The 16,960-nt window shown below is 38.5% G+C and overlaps 1 protein-coding gene across 1 annotated transcript in view; it reads left to right on the top strand.

Annotated features, from left to right (window-relative positions):
• Positions 1–16,960, top strand: part of EML3 (EMAP like 3) — a gene marked incomplete in the record, with an annotated part of 1,888,117 nt that overhangs the window by 1,122,214 nt on the left and 748,943 nt on the right. Inside the window, 1 exon segment of the mRNA XM_044075756.1 lies at positions 10,791–10,938. Coding sequence (XP_043931691.1) covers positions 10,791–10,938 — 148 coding nt within the window.

Below are 16,960 nucleotides of genomic sequence, written 5' to 3'. Positions count from 1 at the left end.
AGCAGAATCCAATAAAGCAAGTCCGCAGCAATCTACGTGATATGTCTTCACTCAACACACACACGGCAGAATCCACTGGAGGAAATCCCCAGCAGGCTGCATGGTATGTCTTCACTCAATGCACAGCAGAATCCACTGGAGCCAATCCTCAGCAGTCTATGTGATATAGTCCCCAGCAGTCTATGTGATATATTCCCAAGCAGTCTATGTGATGTATTCCTCAACAGTCTATGTGATATATTCCCCAGCAGTCTATGTGATGCATTCCCCAACAGTCTATGTGATGTATTCCCCAGCAGTCTACGTGATATGTCTTCACTCAACAGACAGCAAAATCCACTGGGGCAAATGCCCAGCCCCAGCAGTCTACATGATGTATCCCCAGCAGTCTACATGATGTATCCCCAGCAGTCTACATGATGTATCCCCAGCAGTCTACATGATGTATCTCCAGCAGTTTACATGATGTATCCCCAGCAGTCTACATGATGTATCTCCAGCAGTCTACATGATGTATCCCCAGCAGTCTACATGATGTATCCCCAGCAGTCTACATGATGTATCCCCAGCAGTCTACATGATGTATCCCCAGCAGTCTACATGATGTATCCCCAGCAGTCTACATGATGTATCCCCAGCAGTCTACATAATATGTCTTCACTCAACAGACAGCTGAATCCACTGGGACAAATGCCCAGCACTCTATGTGATATACCCCAGCAGTCTACGTGATATATCTTCACTCAACACACAGGCTGTACCAGTGAAATCAGTACTTGATGTTATTAACATGTAAATGAAAAAATCATGCTCATTAGGCCCCAGTTTACTTCTTTACATTTAAAATATAAAATAATGAGTAAGATTTCAGGCAACTACATTCTTTTTCAAATTAAAGTGCACATGTTAAAAGTCTGAGACACATGCGTAATACATGCATGCACACACATAACACACACACACACACACACACACACACACACACACACACACACACAACAGCCGACAACTGAACATATCCATAGATACAACTACCTCTTTAATATAGCAATCTATTTTCTTCATGAAAAGGCTTAATTCAAAAACTTTCATTGAGCCATGACTGTTATGTGACATATAACTGAAAACCTCAGTGAGCATTGTTCAGTGCAGAATGGTTTGAAATAATAGAACTTGAAATGTCTGCTGATTTGCATTATTCATTGCAGCAATGATGAAATTTGCAGCAGGACATTCGTCTGAGGTTTTGTGTGGTTAGTGGTGTGGTACAGGATGAAAAATATAGGACTGTTCACTGCTGCAAAAATTCAGAGGTCCAGGCTGAGGATGTTGTACAGAAGGTGCACAGTCTTTGGAAAACAACACTGTCCTGGCTGTTCTGCCATTTTTCCATAGCCATGTCCTAGAATGGTTAAATTTCATACAAGCTGCACTTTGCTTTCCTTTGGCAGGGTGCAGGAACTGGTGAACAAGGTGCCCACCATAACTACTGGAAATGAAAGTGTATGACTTCTGTGATTGTAGAACTGAGTTGTATCAAGAGGGATAATGTGGTATTCTTTGCTGACATAGGTTGGAAGTTGTCATTCCATGGAGATAATGCCCCCTCTTTGGTATATGCTGCTTTCATCGATGAGATGTCTAGACGTCTGCAATGATCCAGAAAGTTTTGATGGATCAGTTCTAAGTCACAGAGTTCCCTTCAGCACAGTACCTGTACTGTTGTGCATTTAATGACACTGACACCATAAAATATGCACAGTTTTTCAACTTCTTTATGCATTATTGTGAATGTCCTTTGTCCTTCTTGCATACAAGAAACTTTTTAAAACAATAAATTGTTGTTAGTCAGACTTTATCCAAATTAATAAGTCAAGGAAGACACCCTAACAGAAGGCCCTATTACAACTCCTGTTCATCTCTTTTTCACATTTTTATGCTTTTCATAAACATACCTGTAGTAGACAAAATAAATATATCACCATGATCAGTTATAAAAAACAGGGCAGATAACTTTGTCAAATAAAAATTAAAAAGTGCAAATGGGTGCTTTCATCTTGACCAAATAAAAGCCTTCTTTAGACAGGAAATAAAAACACGGGTAGCATTTTAAGTAGCTCACAGTAATGTCAGTGAGTTTAAAGAAACTGTTATAGCATGAGTTACAAGGATAACATGACATTGCCATAGTAACAAAACTCAAAGCAAAGCAGAAACATTGTGCTAAAATAATAACATTCACAGTTTATGCTTCAGTAGCTTTCTTCTTATAGCAGTTTTAAAACTGAGATGACCCTTCAGGTCTGGTAGAGTGCAGACACGTAAAATAAGTTGCTAGCTGTATGACTTAACATCCAAATCTCAAAGGATTCAGGGGATTGTATGACCCCTAGAATTATCAGTTGAGCAGGATGTAAATGTGTGATGTAAAATATCACTGTGAATGTCAGAAATTTGGCAGTTATTGTCCCATTGTGCAAAGAGGTAGTAGTGACATCTAGAGCTTTGTATCCAAGTATGTGTAATTACTGCATCTCTTCTGGCTTATCCATATATGCTTCTTAAACTTATACAAGGTGCCTTGCAGAAGTCTGCTTATAACCCCTACAGCTGAGAAACGTGTCATGGAAAGGTAAACAGGTGAAAATTAAAAATGAAAATCAGGGTTACTGTAAAATATGCAGCCCATGGTCACACATACAGAGAGGGCAAAAAGAAAAAATAGGCCAAGAAGATCGGACTCAAAAAATAATTTTATATCTACTTTTGTCATTTTAAAATGATCACGTGTGCTGCATTATCCATGTGTATATGTATATAAATATATGCACACGTAAATATATACACACGCACACACGTACATATGTTTATATATACACATATATATATATATATATATATATATATATATATATATATATATGTATGAAATTACTTAAACATTTCTAAACTAAAAAGTATCTAAAAAAAAGTATAGATAAATATCTAAACACAAAATATCAAAAAAAGTCACTTATATTAGGGAAGGATTATGCCCTTTCCCCATTGTTCTGTGACCTAATAGCTGGCATATAACTTGTCACTCAACAGAACCACTCTCAACCTGATGCCACCAGTCCTCCAACTCTACTATTCCTTTTGCCTAAGTTTCAAGTACCATTCAGTAGGTATGCTGTCACTCAAAATAGTCTTAATAACTACTTCTACCCCTTTTACTCATCCCATATCTCCTAACCGCCTACAAATATCAGGATCACCCAGGTTTCCACTACCCTAAATTCCAAACATCCATCCCATCTACAACAGATAATAATGCACCCTTACTCACTCCCCTCATGCTTACCTCCTTAATCCCTAAATACTACCATCTTACTAGACCTAATTACATTAGTCATAAAACTAGACACTATTACAAAACTTTATTCAAAATCTTAAAACTCATACTCAAGATACACTACAACCTCACAAAGGATGGCAACATCCACCTAAACCCTGGTCCATCCCCACCTGTTGGCCGTAATCCCCCTACTTTATCCACTACCACCATAGCTCCAACAAATAGACCTCCTAGCTCACTGCTGGCCTGCCATCTAAACATTAGGAGCATAAATAACAAAACTCAGCACCTGCATGCCCTCTTAGCTGTTCATTCCCCAGATATATTATGCCTAACAGAAATGTGGCTGAAGCCTGCCACCAAGGACCATGAGATTCTGCCACCAGGGTATAGTATGTTTCAAATAGACCGTACCACCAGAAAGGGTGGTAGGGTAGCCATACTTTACAAGTCTACCCTATTTGTCAGCATAGACACCCAACAACCACCCCAGTTCAATAATGCTGAAATTCTTATCTCAAAACTACAAATTAACAAAAACAAAAATGTAAACATTGTCTGTGTCTACATTCCCCCAGGGAGGAACACAGAAACCTTAGAAGACTTCTTATATTGGTTATCCAATAACCACCCCCAAGAAACAATTGTTCTTGGGGATTTCAACATTGACTGGAACACTTGCTCTTGTGAAACCCCCACAACCCACATAAACCTCTATGGATTTACTCAAATCATAACCTCCCCCACCAGGACAGGAAAACCCAATAACAAGGAAAGTACCCTAGACTGGATACTCGTCAATACCCATCTTCAATCTTATAAATCAGGCACTTTGCCTGATGACCTAAGTGACCACAGTCTCACATATGTAATCAAGCTCAAAGTAGACTGCTCCTACCAACCCACCTATAGAACATTAAGAAATAACAAGAATTTTATTCTCACCAAGTTTCAAAATGAACTTAAGGCATGCAACTGGTCAGTACTAAAAAGTCTCCCCCTAGATGAAGCAGCAGCATACTTTAACACCAAATTCCTTGCTAACTCCCATGCTCCCAGCTGCTCTATTAGAACCAAAGTTAATATTGCACCATGGCTTTCTAAAGATACCAATACCAAAATTTCACTCAGAAACAAAGCATAGGCCACCTACCAAAAAACAAAAGCCCCACTTAATCAACTTAGATTCAGACAGCTAAGGAATGACACCAAAAAATCCATAACCTTAGACAAAAAGAACCACTACTACCATCTACTGCAAAAACACCAAAACAAAGCTCAAAAGTTCTGGGCAGGAATAAACAAACTACTCCACCCAGGCCAAACCGCCACTCCACCTCCCTCAGCTTCCCAGCAAAAATCCCCAGTAGACATTGCTAATAACTTCAACAGCTTCTTCACAGAGACTATCCAGTCTCTAGCCAGCCAACTCTCTCCCAATGGCTGTAATTCTAATCTAGCCACACCCAGTACCCAAACATACTTTACCTTCCAACCTGTTCCTACTCAACTTATTCATGCCCTACTTAAGAAACTAAGACCCACCACCCTGGCTGCCGACCTCCTCCCAGCAGACTATCTGCAAAAGGCTGCTGACACCATAGCTTCCCCCATCTCTATCTTGATCAACAGAGCTATATCTGAAGCTACTGTACCCACTATATGGAAAATCTCCCATGTCATACCTCTCCACTGAACTGTCAAACTTTAGACCCATAGCTATTCTGTCGCCTCTAGCTAAAATTATGGAGAAGTGTGTACACATACAGCTCATGCACTACCTCACACAGAACAAGCTGTTGTCCAACTTTCAGCTTGGCTTTAAGCCACACCACAGTACTACTTCTGCCCTCCTCTCTTTATCTAATGTCATTAACTTCAACCGCAATAACAACAAACTATCCTCAGCACTCTTTCTAGATCTATCCAAGGCTTTTGACATGGTTGACCACAAAATGCTTATAAATACCTTGAAGGCCTTCTCCTTTAACAACCATGCACTCCAATGGTTTCAATCCTACCTACAGGGCACGCAACAGGCAGTCGTATGGCAGGACAAGCTATCATCTCATCTACCCATCACATTAGGAGTCCCCCAGGGCTCGATACTAGGACCCCTTCTTTTCTCCATCTTTATCAACGACCTTCATTCAGTCATCCCAGATGCTACCTGCATTCAATATGCGGATGACTCCACCTTGATTTGTTCTGACACCTCACCAGCTACTTTATTCACATTAACCCAAATTACCTTCAGTACAGTGGAAAAATGGCTCTCCAATCAACATCTAATCCTAAACCCCAACAAAATTAAGTTGCTCCTCTTCTCCCCCACACACAGGACCCCCCCTGCCATCCTTCAACATAACCACTAACAATGGCACTATCATCTCCCCAGAAGCCCAAACTAAACTACTGGGTGTCATAGTTGATAACAACCTGAAGTTTGATGTGCATATCAATAAAACTATCAAAACCCTTAATAAAAACATGGCTCTCTTTACAGAATCAAACCTTTCCTTACCCCACTTTGTAGAACTGCAATTGCCCATTCCCATCTGCTGTCAACTCTTCTCTATGCCTCACCTCTATTCTCCAACTTAAACAAAATAGATCTTAATAAACTATCATCCAGCTATAACCACATTGCCAGATTTGCTACTGGCGCAGCCTACCAGACACACCACTGTCACAACCTAAATCACCTAGGATGGTTTGAACTGCCAAGCCTACTGCAGTTCAACCAACTAATAGTGGCACATAAAGTCCTTTACCAACCAGAAAATATACCTGCACTAAAAAATATTATCAGCCCCTACACCAGCACCCAGCCACTGCGATCATCCACTAGACTCCTAGTTCAAACATACAAATCCAACTACTCAGCTGGGGACTCTCTGTTTGCCAACTCTGTTGGAAAAATATGGAACAGACTCCCAGTTGACTTGACCCTAGAACCCTCACTAACTCAATTCAAAAACAAACTCAAGAAATACTTCAAAATTCATTAGTTATGTCCTTGCACTAACCCCGACTATTCACCTCTCTCTTTCTTAGGTGTCTTACCTTTGACTACTTCTAACTTTTTTCTACCACTCCATTTCAGGAAGGGCAATTGTATAACTGCTGCACAGTGTGTCTTAAACCTGAATGTAATGTTATGTATGTTTAACTTTGAAAATAATGTTATGTTTTCTAAAGTGTTTTATAATAAGTACTATATGTGCTAAATGTTGGTATTGCTTATGACTGTAATCTGCTTGAAACTAGCATTTACTAAATGTTCGGTGTATTATTATCTTGGAGCTTTTCTCCCCGGGCTTCTGCTGAAAATGGACATGTATCCAGTCGGACTATCCCAGTCAACAAATGTAAAATAAAATAAATAAATATATGCAGTGGATAGAAAAAGTGTACAGACCCTTGTTAAAATGCCAGGTTTTTGTGATATAAAAAATAAGACCACAATAAATCATTTCAAAACTTTTCCCACCTTTAGTGTGACCTATAACCTGTAAAATTCAGTTGAAAAACAAACAAATATGTTAGGAGAAAAATATAAAAAATAAAAAACGTACACTACTCTGGTTGCATAAGTGTACACACCCTGAAGCTAATACTTTATTGTGTGTGCATACCCTTAAATACTTTGTTGAAGCACCTTTTGATTTAATTACAGCATTCATTCTTCTTGGGTACACACCTGCCATCAATTAAAGAGACTCTGATTAACACCAAATAAAGTTCAGCTGTCCTAGTAGGATTTTCCTGACATTTACTCAGTTGCCTGCTACAACAAAAGCCATGGTTTGCAGAGAGCTTACAAAGCATCAGAGGGATCTTATTGTTGAAAGGTATCAGTCAGGAGAAGGGTACAAAAACATTTTCACGGCATTGGATATACCATGAAACATAGTGAAGACAGTCATCAAAGAGTGGAGAAAATATGGGTCAACAGTGATGTTGCAAAGAACTGGATGTCCCTCCAAAATTGATGAACAAACAATACGAAATCTGATCAGGGTGGCTGCCAAGAGACCTACAGCAACACTGAAGGAGCTACAGGAATTTCTGGCAAGTACGGGTTGTGTAATACATGTGACAACAATCTCCCATATTTTCCATATTGCAAGGGTTGCAAGACAGAAGCATTTTCTTACACAGAAAAACATCCAGGCCTGGCTAAAATTTGCAAAATAATACATTGTCTCCCAAAAGCATCTGGGAAAATGTTTTATGGTCTGATGAGACCAAGGTTAAACTTTTTGGCCACAATTCCAAAAGATACGTGTGGCGCAAAAAGAATGCTTTACATCACCAAAAGAATACCATCCCCATGGTGAAGCATGGTGGTGGCAGTATCATGCTTTGGGGTTGCTTTTCTTCAGCTGAAACTGGGGCTTTAGTCAAGCTGGTGGGAATTATGAGCAGTTCCAAATACCAGTCACTTTTGGCCCAAAACCTTCAGGCATCTGCTAGAAAGCTAAAGATGAAGAGTAATTTCACCTTTCAACATGACAATGACCCCAAGCATACATCCAAATCAAGGAAAGAATGGCTTCACCAGAAGAAAATTAAAGTTTTGGAATGGCCCAGCCAGAGGCCAGACCTAAATCCAATAGCAAATATGTGGTGTGATCTGAAGAGAGCTGTGCACAAGTGATGCCCTCACAATCTGACAGATTTGGAGCACTTTTGCAAGGAAGAGTGGGCAAATATTGCCAAGTCAAGATGCGCCATGCTGATAGACTCCTACCAAGAAGACTGAATGCTGTAATTAAATTAAAAGGTGCTTCAACGAAGTACTAGTTTAAGGGTGTGCACACTTATGCAACCAGCTTATTGTATGTATTTTATTTTTTATATTTTTCCCCTAACAGATTTGTTTGTTTTTCAATTGAATTGTACAGGTTATAGGTTACATTAAAGGTGGGAAAAGTTTTTAAATGATTTATTGTGGTCTCATTTTTTTATATCACAAAAACCTGGCATTTTAACAGGGGTGTGTTCACTTTTTATATCCACTGTAACTAGCAGGGGGTGTGGAGAGTGCAGGTAGACTCACCCACCCCAGCAAAAAACATTGATTTTAGATGTACTTAAATTTTGTCAACATGTCATTTTTTGAGTTTCTGTATTTTTAAGTAAATCCATATATTTGGTCTAAATTTAGAATTTATTCAGTTGGTCTGAGTAAATGTGCATTTGCTGTCATTTTTAGATGTAAGTATTCCATTGATGCTTGTTTCATAGAGTAATGTATTTTCTGACCTTGTACAGTTAGTTTTGTGATATTAGTGTAAGTGAATGTTGGGTTAGACTCACTTATACTGCTATAGGTATACGGAATGTGGGTGGTGTTTACAAGATTTTATACAGTGGGTTATGGGAGTTTGTGGTTTTCCCCACTGTTGTGGGATCTTGGAGTTGAAATATTTGATTAGCTGGGGCATGGGTGGCAAAGGGGGGCTTGTCACCCTGTAAAAGCACTTTTTTCTTTTATGTTTTTTGAGGTTTTACATTTTAGATAAAATGGTTTTAGATGAATCAAATTTAGATTAAGTGATTTAGAATAATCAGTATTGACCCTATATATATTTATATGCACATGCACACGGCCCGTCATCATCAGTCCCTTTTCCCAATTTTAAGAGGGGGTTGGGTTGTCACATCAGCTGTTGCTACCTTACCAAATACAGGGCCACTCTCCTTACTTCTTCATTGTCCTGCCTGAGGTGTCACAGGTATACTCTTATACAATCCATTCATATAAATTTTAGAAAGGGTGTATAAATAATACACATAATATGGATCACCTTCATTTGACCTAAAGTTCATTTGCCTGACAGAAATTCCAGGTAGCCCATTTGCCCAACAATTGGAAAAAGGCAAGTAAAAGTTTTTTCTCCTTTTCCCCACTGTAGTGCGATCCTGGAGTTAGAATATATCGTTGGGGGGTGTGGAGTGAAGAAAAGTGTAAATCCATAACCAGACTTGGTTCTAGACTAGCTAAAAGAATCTTGAAAAGCATAAATCCATAACTGGTCTTCATTTTAGAATGGACACTTTTTTCCAAGTCCGTTTAACTTGTTACAGCCTGATGACACCTCTAGATGTTTCTGCAGTTACATCCTACTAATTCCTCTAGGTGCCACAGCCTGATGATGCCTCTAGGTGTTTCTGCAGTTACATCCTACTAATTCCTCCAGGCGCCAAATGTTGTTTGTTCATATTTGCTACATTCAAAGTAAAAAGATACCTTAAAGCTTAGACAGTAGCAAATACAACTGTGTTACTCTTTGACCGCTGCTAGTGCAGGTCAAGAGATATTTATTGTTCATATAATTGTTTAGATTGTCATAATTTTCATAGTTTTCTAAATATCTGAACCACTAAGTAGTACAAACAGAACTTCTTTGCCTCATATGAAAGTGCTCAGTAGGATAAACAAAATGCTGCCAGTATAATATGTTTAACCTGAGTGATTACTGAGATATTGTAAGTTGTTTACAGAATATTACAAACTTGATAGTGTTTATTGTGACTTATAAAATCCAGTGTAAGACCTAGAACCTAAAGAATGCTACCACTATAAAATTGGTTTGTGCTGAAGAATTTGCCATTTACAATTCTTTAGTAGCTCCAATGCTTCTTGAGATCTGTGCATTTGTTTGAAATATGACAACATAATTTGATTACATCAATAGCTTAAGCATTTCCCATTGAAAGTTATAGTGCAAATTTCCAGAGCTCCGTTGGAAGAAATGAGTTAAATTTTTCTAATACAATGCAAGGGGGTTTGCCAGCCATTAGACTAAAGCAGACAGGAGGCTGAGTTTAAGGACTTTATATCTCAGTTAAATGAATATGTGTATCTTAAACCTGAATACAGATTTTATTGACTATCATCTTATCTAGACTGTAAATATTGTAAGCTACTGTTTACTTCAGTTGTGTACTTTGTGGAGTTTCATATATTGCTAGACTGCTACTGCATTTCTGAAATGTACTTCATCTCTGTATTTTGTTTTAGTACTGTGGTGTAGGCTTGGCTGAAAACCATCTGTCTGGACCATTCCACCCACTAATTAATAAGTGAATTAACTATAATAAGAAAGTAGACTTATTCTTCATAATATGAGTGGTTCAGACCTGGGCATCTCTATCTGAGATGCACACTCCACATGGTATTTCATAGGTACTCATAGGCAGGTAGTCTAATCTAGGAATGATTTTATTGCACTACACAGTAACTGATTAAATCAATAATGAAATGTAGGCAATCAAAAAAAGTATATCCTGATTATCTTTATGAAGCAGCCTTTCTTTTTCTTTCCTTCTGGTAGAATACAAGTTACCCTAAAAATGTAGCCCACTCATTTTTGGTACAGAACTGTAACTTAAACACTTTTCTTTCACAGTTTTTTTCCTTGACTTTTATTATGGCACACAGCTATGGTTATCGAGGACGAGACTGCCGATCCAACATGTACATGCTGGCATCCGGTGAGGTTGTGTATTTCATCGCCTGTATAGTAGTTTTGTATCACATTGAAGAGAAGACACAAAGACACTACTTAAAGCACACTGACTGTGTCAGAGTAAGTTCAACAATGATGCTGGTAGTAATGGTGTAAGGCAAAATGTGTTGCTGCTGATGTTTACTGGGAGGGTGTCATAGAGAAAGGGTGTGGCCAGTATCTACCTGGTGCTTCAGACTGGCAGCAATGATTTAAGAAGGAAGTCAGTACAAATTCATGGGGGCTGCAAGTGTTTATGGTTTAGGATTTGGTGATGTTTATGTGAAGTAATAAAGCCTAAAGGGATATTATCATGTTTTTATTTTGAATTCAGAAGGAAATATATTGGTAGAAGAAAAAAGTGATTTTACCATATTTCACTCTTATTAACTGTCTGCTGTTTTACTTTTTTTTTTCTTTAATTTAGCTTCACAGTTTGCACACCTTTGCCTTTCCAAAGTAATTCATCTATTTATTTCACACAGGATGCGCTGCTTAGCAAGTCATCTCACCCCACAATCTTTCAAAAGAAATGACATAACTGGTGATTCTTGAGTTTCTCCTTTTTTCAAAAAAAAAAAATATGTAAATGGTGATTTCTTAGTTTCTTCTACCCATCCTATGTTTTGAATTGCTCACACTTCTGTATTCCCAATTTTAACCAAATTTAATTTATCTGTTTTGTTAATCATATCAAGGAAAATGCATGTTTGAACTTTTTATGCCCATTTGTTCCAGAATGTGTACATTGATATCCAAGAACATTTGAATTTTTTTTAGTTTTATTTTATGTCTTTTAGGAAAACTATTAAGCCTTTCTTGAAGCAGTTAACTCCATTGACCCTATGCTTGTTTGCAAAGATGCTGATATTAACAGTAGTTTCCTGCATGTGTTTCATCTGACAGATTGCAGAGGTGCACTTTCTTTACTTCTTAGCTGATATGTGATATAAATTCTTATTTCAGCACTTCAAAGGAGATGGACTCTCTAATTGCACAGCAAACTATTACTGTCTTACATAGGCATTTCTCGGAGTAGCATGCACGTCGGTTATGTTTCAGCATAGCACATGCTTTACTGACTGTGTCTTCATTTTTTTTCATTAATTCCTGTTATATGGCTAAGTAATTCGGATTGGTGATAGTGTGGTGAAATTGTTTTGTCCTGTACATGAACGTGTGTAATCATATGTTTCACCTAACAAACTTATATTTTAATTTATTTGATCTGTGGATCTTGTTACACTTTTTAAATTGCTTAATTTTTGAGTCTCTTGCCTTTGCTTTCATTTAAAATTCAGTTGATTTAGTTTTCGAAGCTTTCTTCCCCTGACTTCTCCTCTAAGTAACTGTGCCTAGTGGAAGCATCCCACTCACCAAGTGGAAGTAAACAGCATACTTGCATGTGTAAATGGCTCTCTTTGGCTCTTCTTACATATTTTTTAATTGTTTAGCATTTGACTCTTGCATCTTTGGTTGCACTTGAAATTCTGTTGTTTCTTTGATGGCCTCCTCTGTAAGTGCCTCTGCCCAGGGGAATCATCCCTGCTCACCAAGTGGAAATAAACAGCATACAAATGTAAATATATGGCTCCTTTTCAGAAGGGTAGGACTAGTTAATGTCAGTTTTGGCACTTTGAAAGCTACCCTGCTGTTTTGACCTTTAAAACAGTGAATTGAAAAACTTGCTGTTACACTTGTCAGGCATTTTTCTAGGAGCTCCACCCCCCCCTCCTTACCCCCCATCATGAGAGGCTGTGACCCGATGTTACTTAATATGTATACTAACTCTGATGTCACCGTGCCTTGGTTTTGGGGGAAAAACTCAGAAAATATGCAGTCTCAGACTTATCATACATTCTTGTAATTCACACTAGCAGTTCTACAGTGCTAAGGATCACAGTTGTGGTTTTTAGATATTCAGTAGGCATCCTACATATAAACACAGGTAAGTAATTTAAAGAGCCTTTGTCTTTCACAGAAATTACTTTGCTGTAACATGGTCTAGGTATAAACTTCAAGTTGTTTCCATTTTCACCCATCCTTTTCTTAAGCACAGATTAATTTTTTTTTGGTATAATTAATTTTGGTGTGTCCCCTTCTCTGTAAATCCTAGTATTAATTCAAGAAGGGTGGGGTTGTGTTAGTCCTGCTTAGCACAATATTTTATTGATTGTTTGTTACATTTTTTTGGCTATCTAGACTCAGTGGTTTCTTGGAGATCCTTATTTCAGTGGTGATCTGGATTGATTTTTATTCCAGTGGTAAAGCTGCTCAGGATCTCCTTGGCAGACGTATTTTACACAGGGCGTGTAAATATCCTTATTTGATGTCTTAAAACAAGCTTATTAACTTAATGAAGGATATGAGACCTGTATCGAATCACTAGTGTACATTAAGGGTTAATTTGGTGGAAGGAACCAGAAAACTGCAGTGGGGTTTGGGAAGGCAGTCCATACTTAGGCTTTTGGTTAGCACATCCCTTCAACTTTAAGACTACGCATGGGGGGGGTCCTGCAGTGGTCCTAAGTTTTATTGGCAGCATGTCAGTGGAGAAGAAGAGTAAAACATTCTTTTTTAGATAAAAGGAGGAATGATTTGATCTAAGAAGTAATCTTTAAAAAGCGGACAAGGGTTTTGGCATTCAGCAAGTAGGTTTCAGTGCTGAGATTAAAGGTGATATAAAAATGAATAATAAAGTCCATGAAATGAGTCCACCATGAAATAAAGTAAAATAAAATAGAATATCTATTTATTACAAAACTGGTAAGCGCTTTCACATGGGAGCTTCTTCAAACAGACAAATACTGGTCAAGTACATTTAAATAGTATAAGTGCACCAATCATCTCAATGCTAAAATACTTCACCAAATTCCAACTTGAGCATAACATTTCTACTAAAACATTTAATATCAGTCATAGTCTCTGTCAGGTCACTGGCTGTAGAAGGAATAAAAATCACTCCCTAATTTAAAATGGAAATTTCATCATGACTCAATATTCTCTTTGATAAGTTCCAAACTAAAGAGTCCCCACTTGACTTCACATCTTTTTCAATGTTTGATTTGACTGTTTCTCGGCTGATAGCTTGCATTTTTGTCTCCCCCAACTCATGGACTGAGTTCTTATAGGTCCTTTTTCCCAATTATAGGTAAAGGGAACTGGGGGTAGGAGGCCATACTCAAAGTAGATGGCATAGCAACTGGCTCATTCTGTACAACAGATGTAGTTTTGGGCCTTACATCTCCTATCGGCACAGGCCCATTACTTTCAGTTGCAGAAATATCATTACTAGGAATAAATGTATTGACAAGCTCTGAAGACGTCGAAGCCTCACTTAAGGAATTATAATTAACTGACAATATTCCAGCATCAACACCTTGCACAGGGATATCAGCGGTATTAGCAGCTTCAGACACATTTGAGCTTACTGGATCACTAGGACCTTTGTGTTCCAGTGCACGCCTTGTTACCTCTACTCTGGGCCATGTAAAAACATGTCCATGCTAAAACTCTTGTGTATCTCTGTAAATCTTATCTCTTTTCTGGAAGACTACTATCTCGTCAAGTAGCCCTCAAGTGAACGGTCAACCAAAACAATTGGAAATTTAGCATAAAGTTTTAACTGTTGTTCTTTAATGGAACCTCTCAGTCGTTCCTCCTGTGGTCTAAAATAGTCAACCAAAAGTGTCATATACTTGGTGATTACCTCTAGGTTAAGCTGCTGCCACTTGGTTAACAACTCTGGGTGCTGCATGGCATACGTTGGCATCTGCAGTATTTTCCTGACAAGACAGACTTTGAAATGTTGTCGCTGAGTCTGAAGTCGTTTCAGTCTCAGAAAATCTCTCTCTAACTTATCTGTGGCTTCCTTCAGCATCTCCGACTGCATAGGATCAACGTGGACTGTCGTCTCACTGGATATGGCATCATTCACCATCAAAGGATTAGTTTCCAATCAAATACAGGCAAGAAACTTGTCTGGAATCCCCCGAGTCATCTCTGCAGGTCTACTGGGTCTGTAATCCAATTCTAGGTCTTGCAAATTACTTTCTGCCATGTCCCTTTCTGGTGTGTAAAAAAGCATGCCAAAATAATATAAAAAGTATAATAACACACCTTCCAGGGCAAACGTAGTACTACTTAAGCAGTAAAAACAAATAATAAACAAAATCAGCAGGAAAACAGTACTCCAACCATGCAGTCCATGAAATGAGTCCACCGTAAAATAAACTAAAATAAAATAGAATATCTATTTATTACAAAACTGGTAAGCACTTTCACATAGGAGCTTCTTCAGACCATCAAACAGACAAATACTGGTCAAGTACATTTAAATAGTATAAGTGCACCAGTCAGATAACACCAATCATCTCAATGCTAAAATACATTTAAAGAGACATCACATAACCCATAAATGTACTTGATCAGTATTTGTCTGTTTGATGGTCTGAAGAAGCTCCTATGTGAAAGCTCTTACTAGTTTTGTAATAAATAGATATTCTGTTTTATTTTACTTTATTTCATGGTGGACTTATTTCATGGATTGCATGGTTGGAGTACTGCTTTGCTGCTGATTTTGTTTATTATTTGTTTTTAGTACTTAAGCAGTACTACGTTTGCCCTGGAAGGTGTGTTATTGTACTTTTTATGTGATATAAAAATTGCTGAAAATCCAGAGGTTACATGCTGCAAAGAATTAAGATCACAGGGCTGAAGGAGTGAAAGGAAGTACAAATGCTAGTGAGGAATTGTGAGGAATGGCAAAAAGCAAGTGGAATGCAGCTACAATGCGACAATCTTAATAAAGTGATGCGTTTTACCAACAGCGAAATACTCTTTATGATTGTCTGTTTCTTCTGTCAGCAGTGTTTGTACCCTTTCCATAAAAAGGTATTAAAATACTTGAGATCCCCTACTGCAATACCCAGGTCTCTTCCTACCTCTTCCTCTTGATTGGTGCCACCCCACCCCATGGGGAAGACAAGGGGTAAAGATTTTACTTCAACAGGGCATATAGAAGTTGTAGTGGTAGTGGTGGTGCTTTGGTATTATCCTTAGCACCCACTTAGGCAATAACCCTAATTTGTTTTCCCTCTGTCTGTCAGCAAGCATTATGTTACTTGTAGTTCCATGCTTGAATACCTGTAAGCATTCTCCCCATTTATGCACCAAATAAAGGTGCTGTCTACCACTTGATAGACTGTGCTTTCCTTGTACTTGTTTCACTGACTGCACCTTCCTGCCTGTTGGCAAGGGGTGCTCAGGCCGTAGAACTGCACCCTTCCCTGGGAAAAGGTAAGCCAGTGATGGCTACTTACTCTCAGTCTTCCCCGCCCATTTCCTCCAGCTTCCAAGCCCACCATCTGACTCCACTTTAGCAGAGCTGTATTATGGGTTTCATCCCTATATGACTCAGAAATTACTTAGATCTCCACATCTACATTTAACATGGAAGTGATGAAAAGGATGGCTTCATAAAGCTAGGCAAGATTTGGGGATTCCTGCAGTCCATTAAATCCACAGGTGCTTGGAGATGCAGCAGAACATGGTTTTACAGATAATTTCAAATGAGATTTGTAGAAGGAATCAAAGTAGTAGTACCATAATCATCGAAATGTGGTCCTCATGATCCGAAACCCACTACTGTCTCTATATCCATCCAGCAGTATCAAAATGAGGCATGCATGTCTATGGCATATGTCTCTATATGCATCCAGCAGTATCAAAATGGGGAACACATGACTATGGCACAACAAAGTACAGGGATAGTGGTACAGGACAACCACATGATGCATGAGGATGAGGAATAACAGCAGCTGGAAGGAAGACAGAGAGCATTTCATTTAACAATAGAAAACTTGGTGCACTTTGAGGGTTACAGAATACAAACTGGTGGCCAGCTAGGCAAGCATGATGGAAGATGGTAGTAGATATTCATGATGTTTTTTTTTTGCATCTGTCAAGAAGCATTACACTTTCATAGTCATGCACAAAAGTTATTTCCATGCACTTGCACAGGCAATCAAGGACATGTTTACAAAAGTAGACATGATGACCAGCAGCCTTGTGCTGCAGTAGGGCATAGCAGTAAGGTATCTAG

This window comes from Protopterus annectens, chromosome 6.part1, assembly GCF_019279795.1.
Source record: "Protopterus annectens isolate FY-2018-M chromosome 6.part1, PAN1.0, whole genome shotgun sequence".
Taxonomy (NCBI): domain Eukaryota; kingdom Metazoa; phylum Chordata; order Ceratodontiformes; family Protopteridae; genus Protopterus; species Protopterus annectens.
The sequence above is the reverse complement of the archived record's forward strand: the minus strand, read 5'-3'. Positions and strand labels throughout refer to the sequence as shown.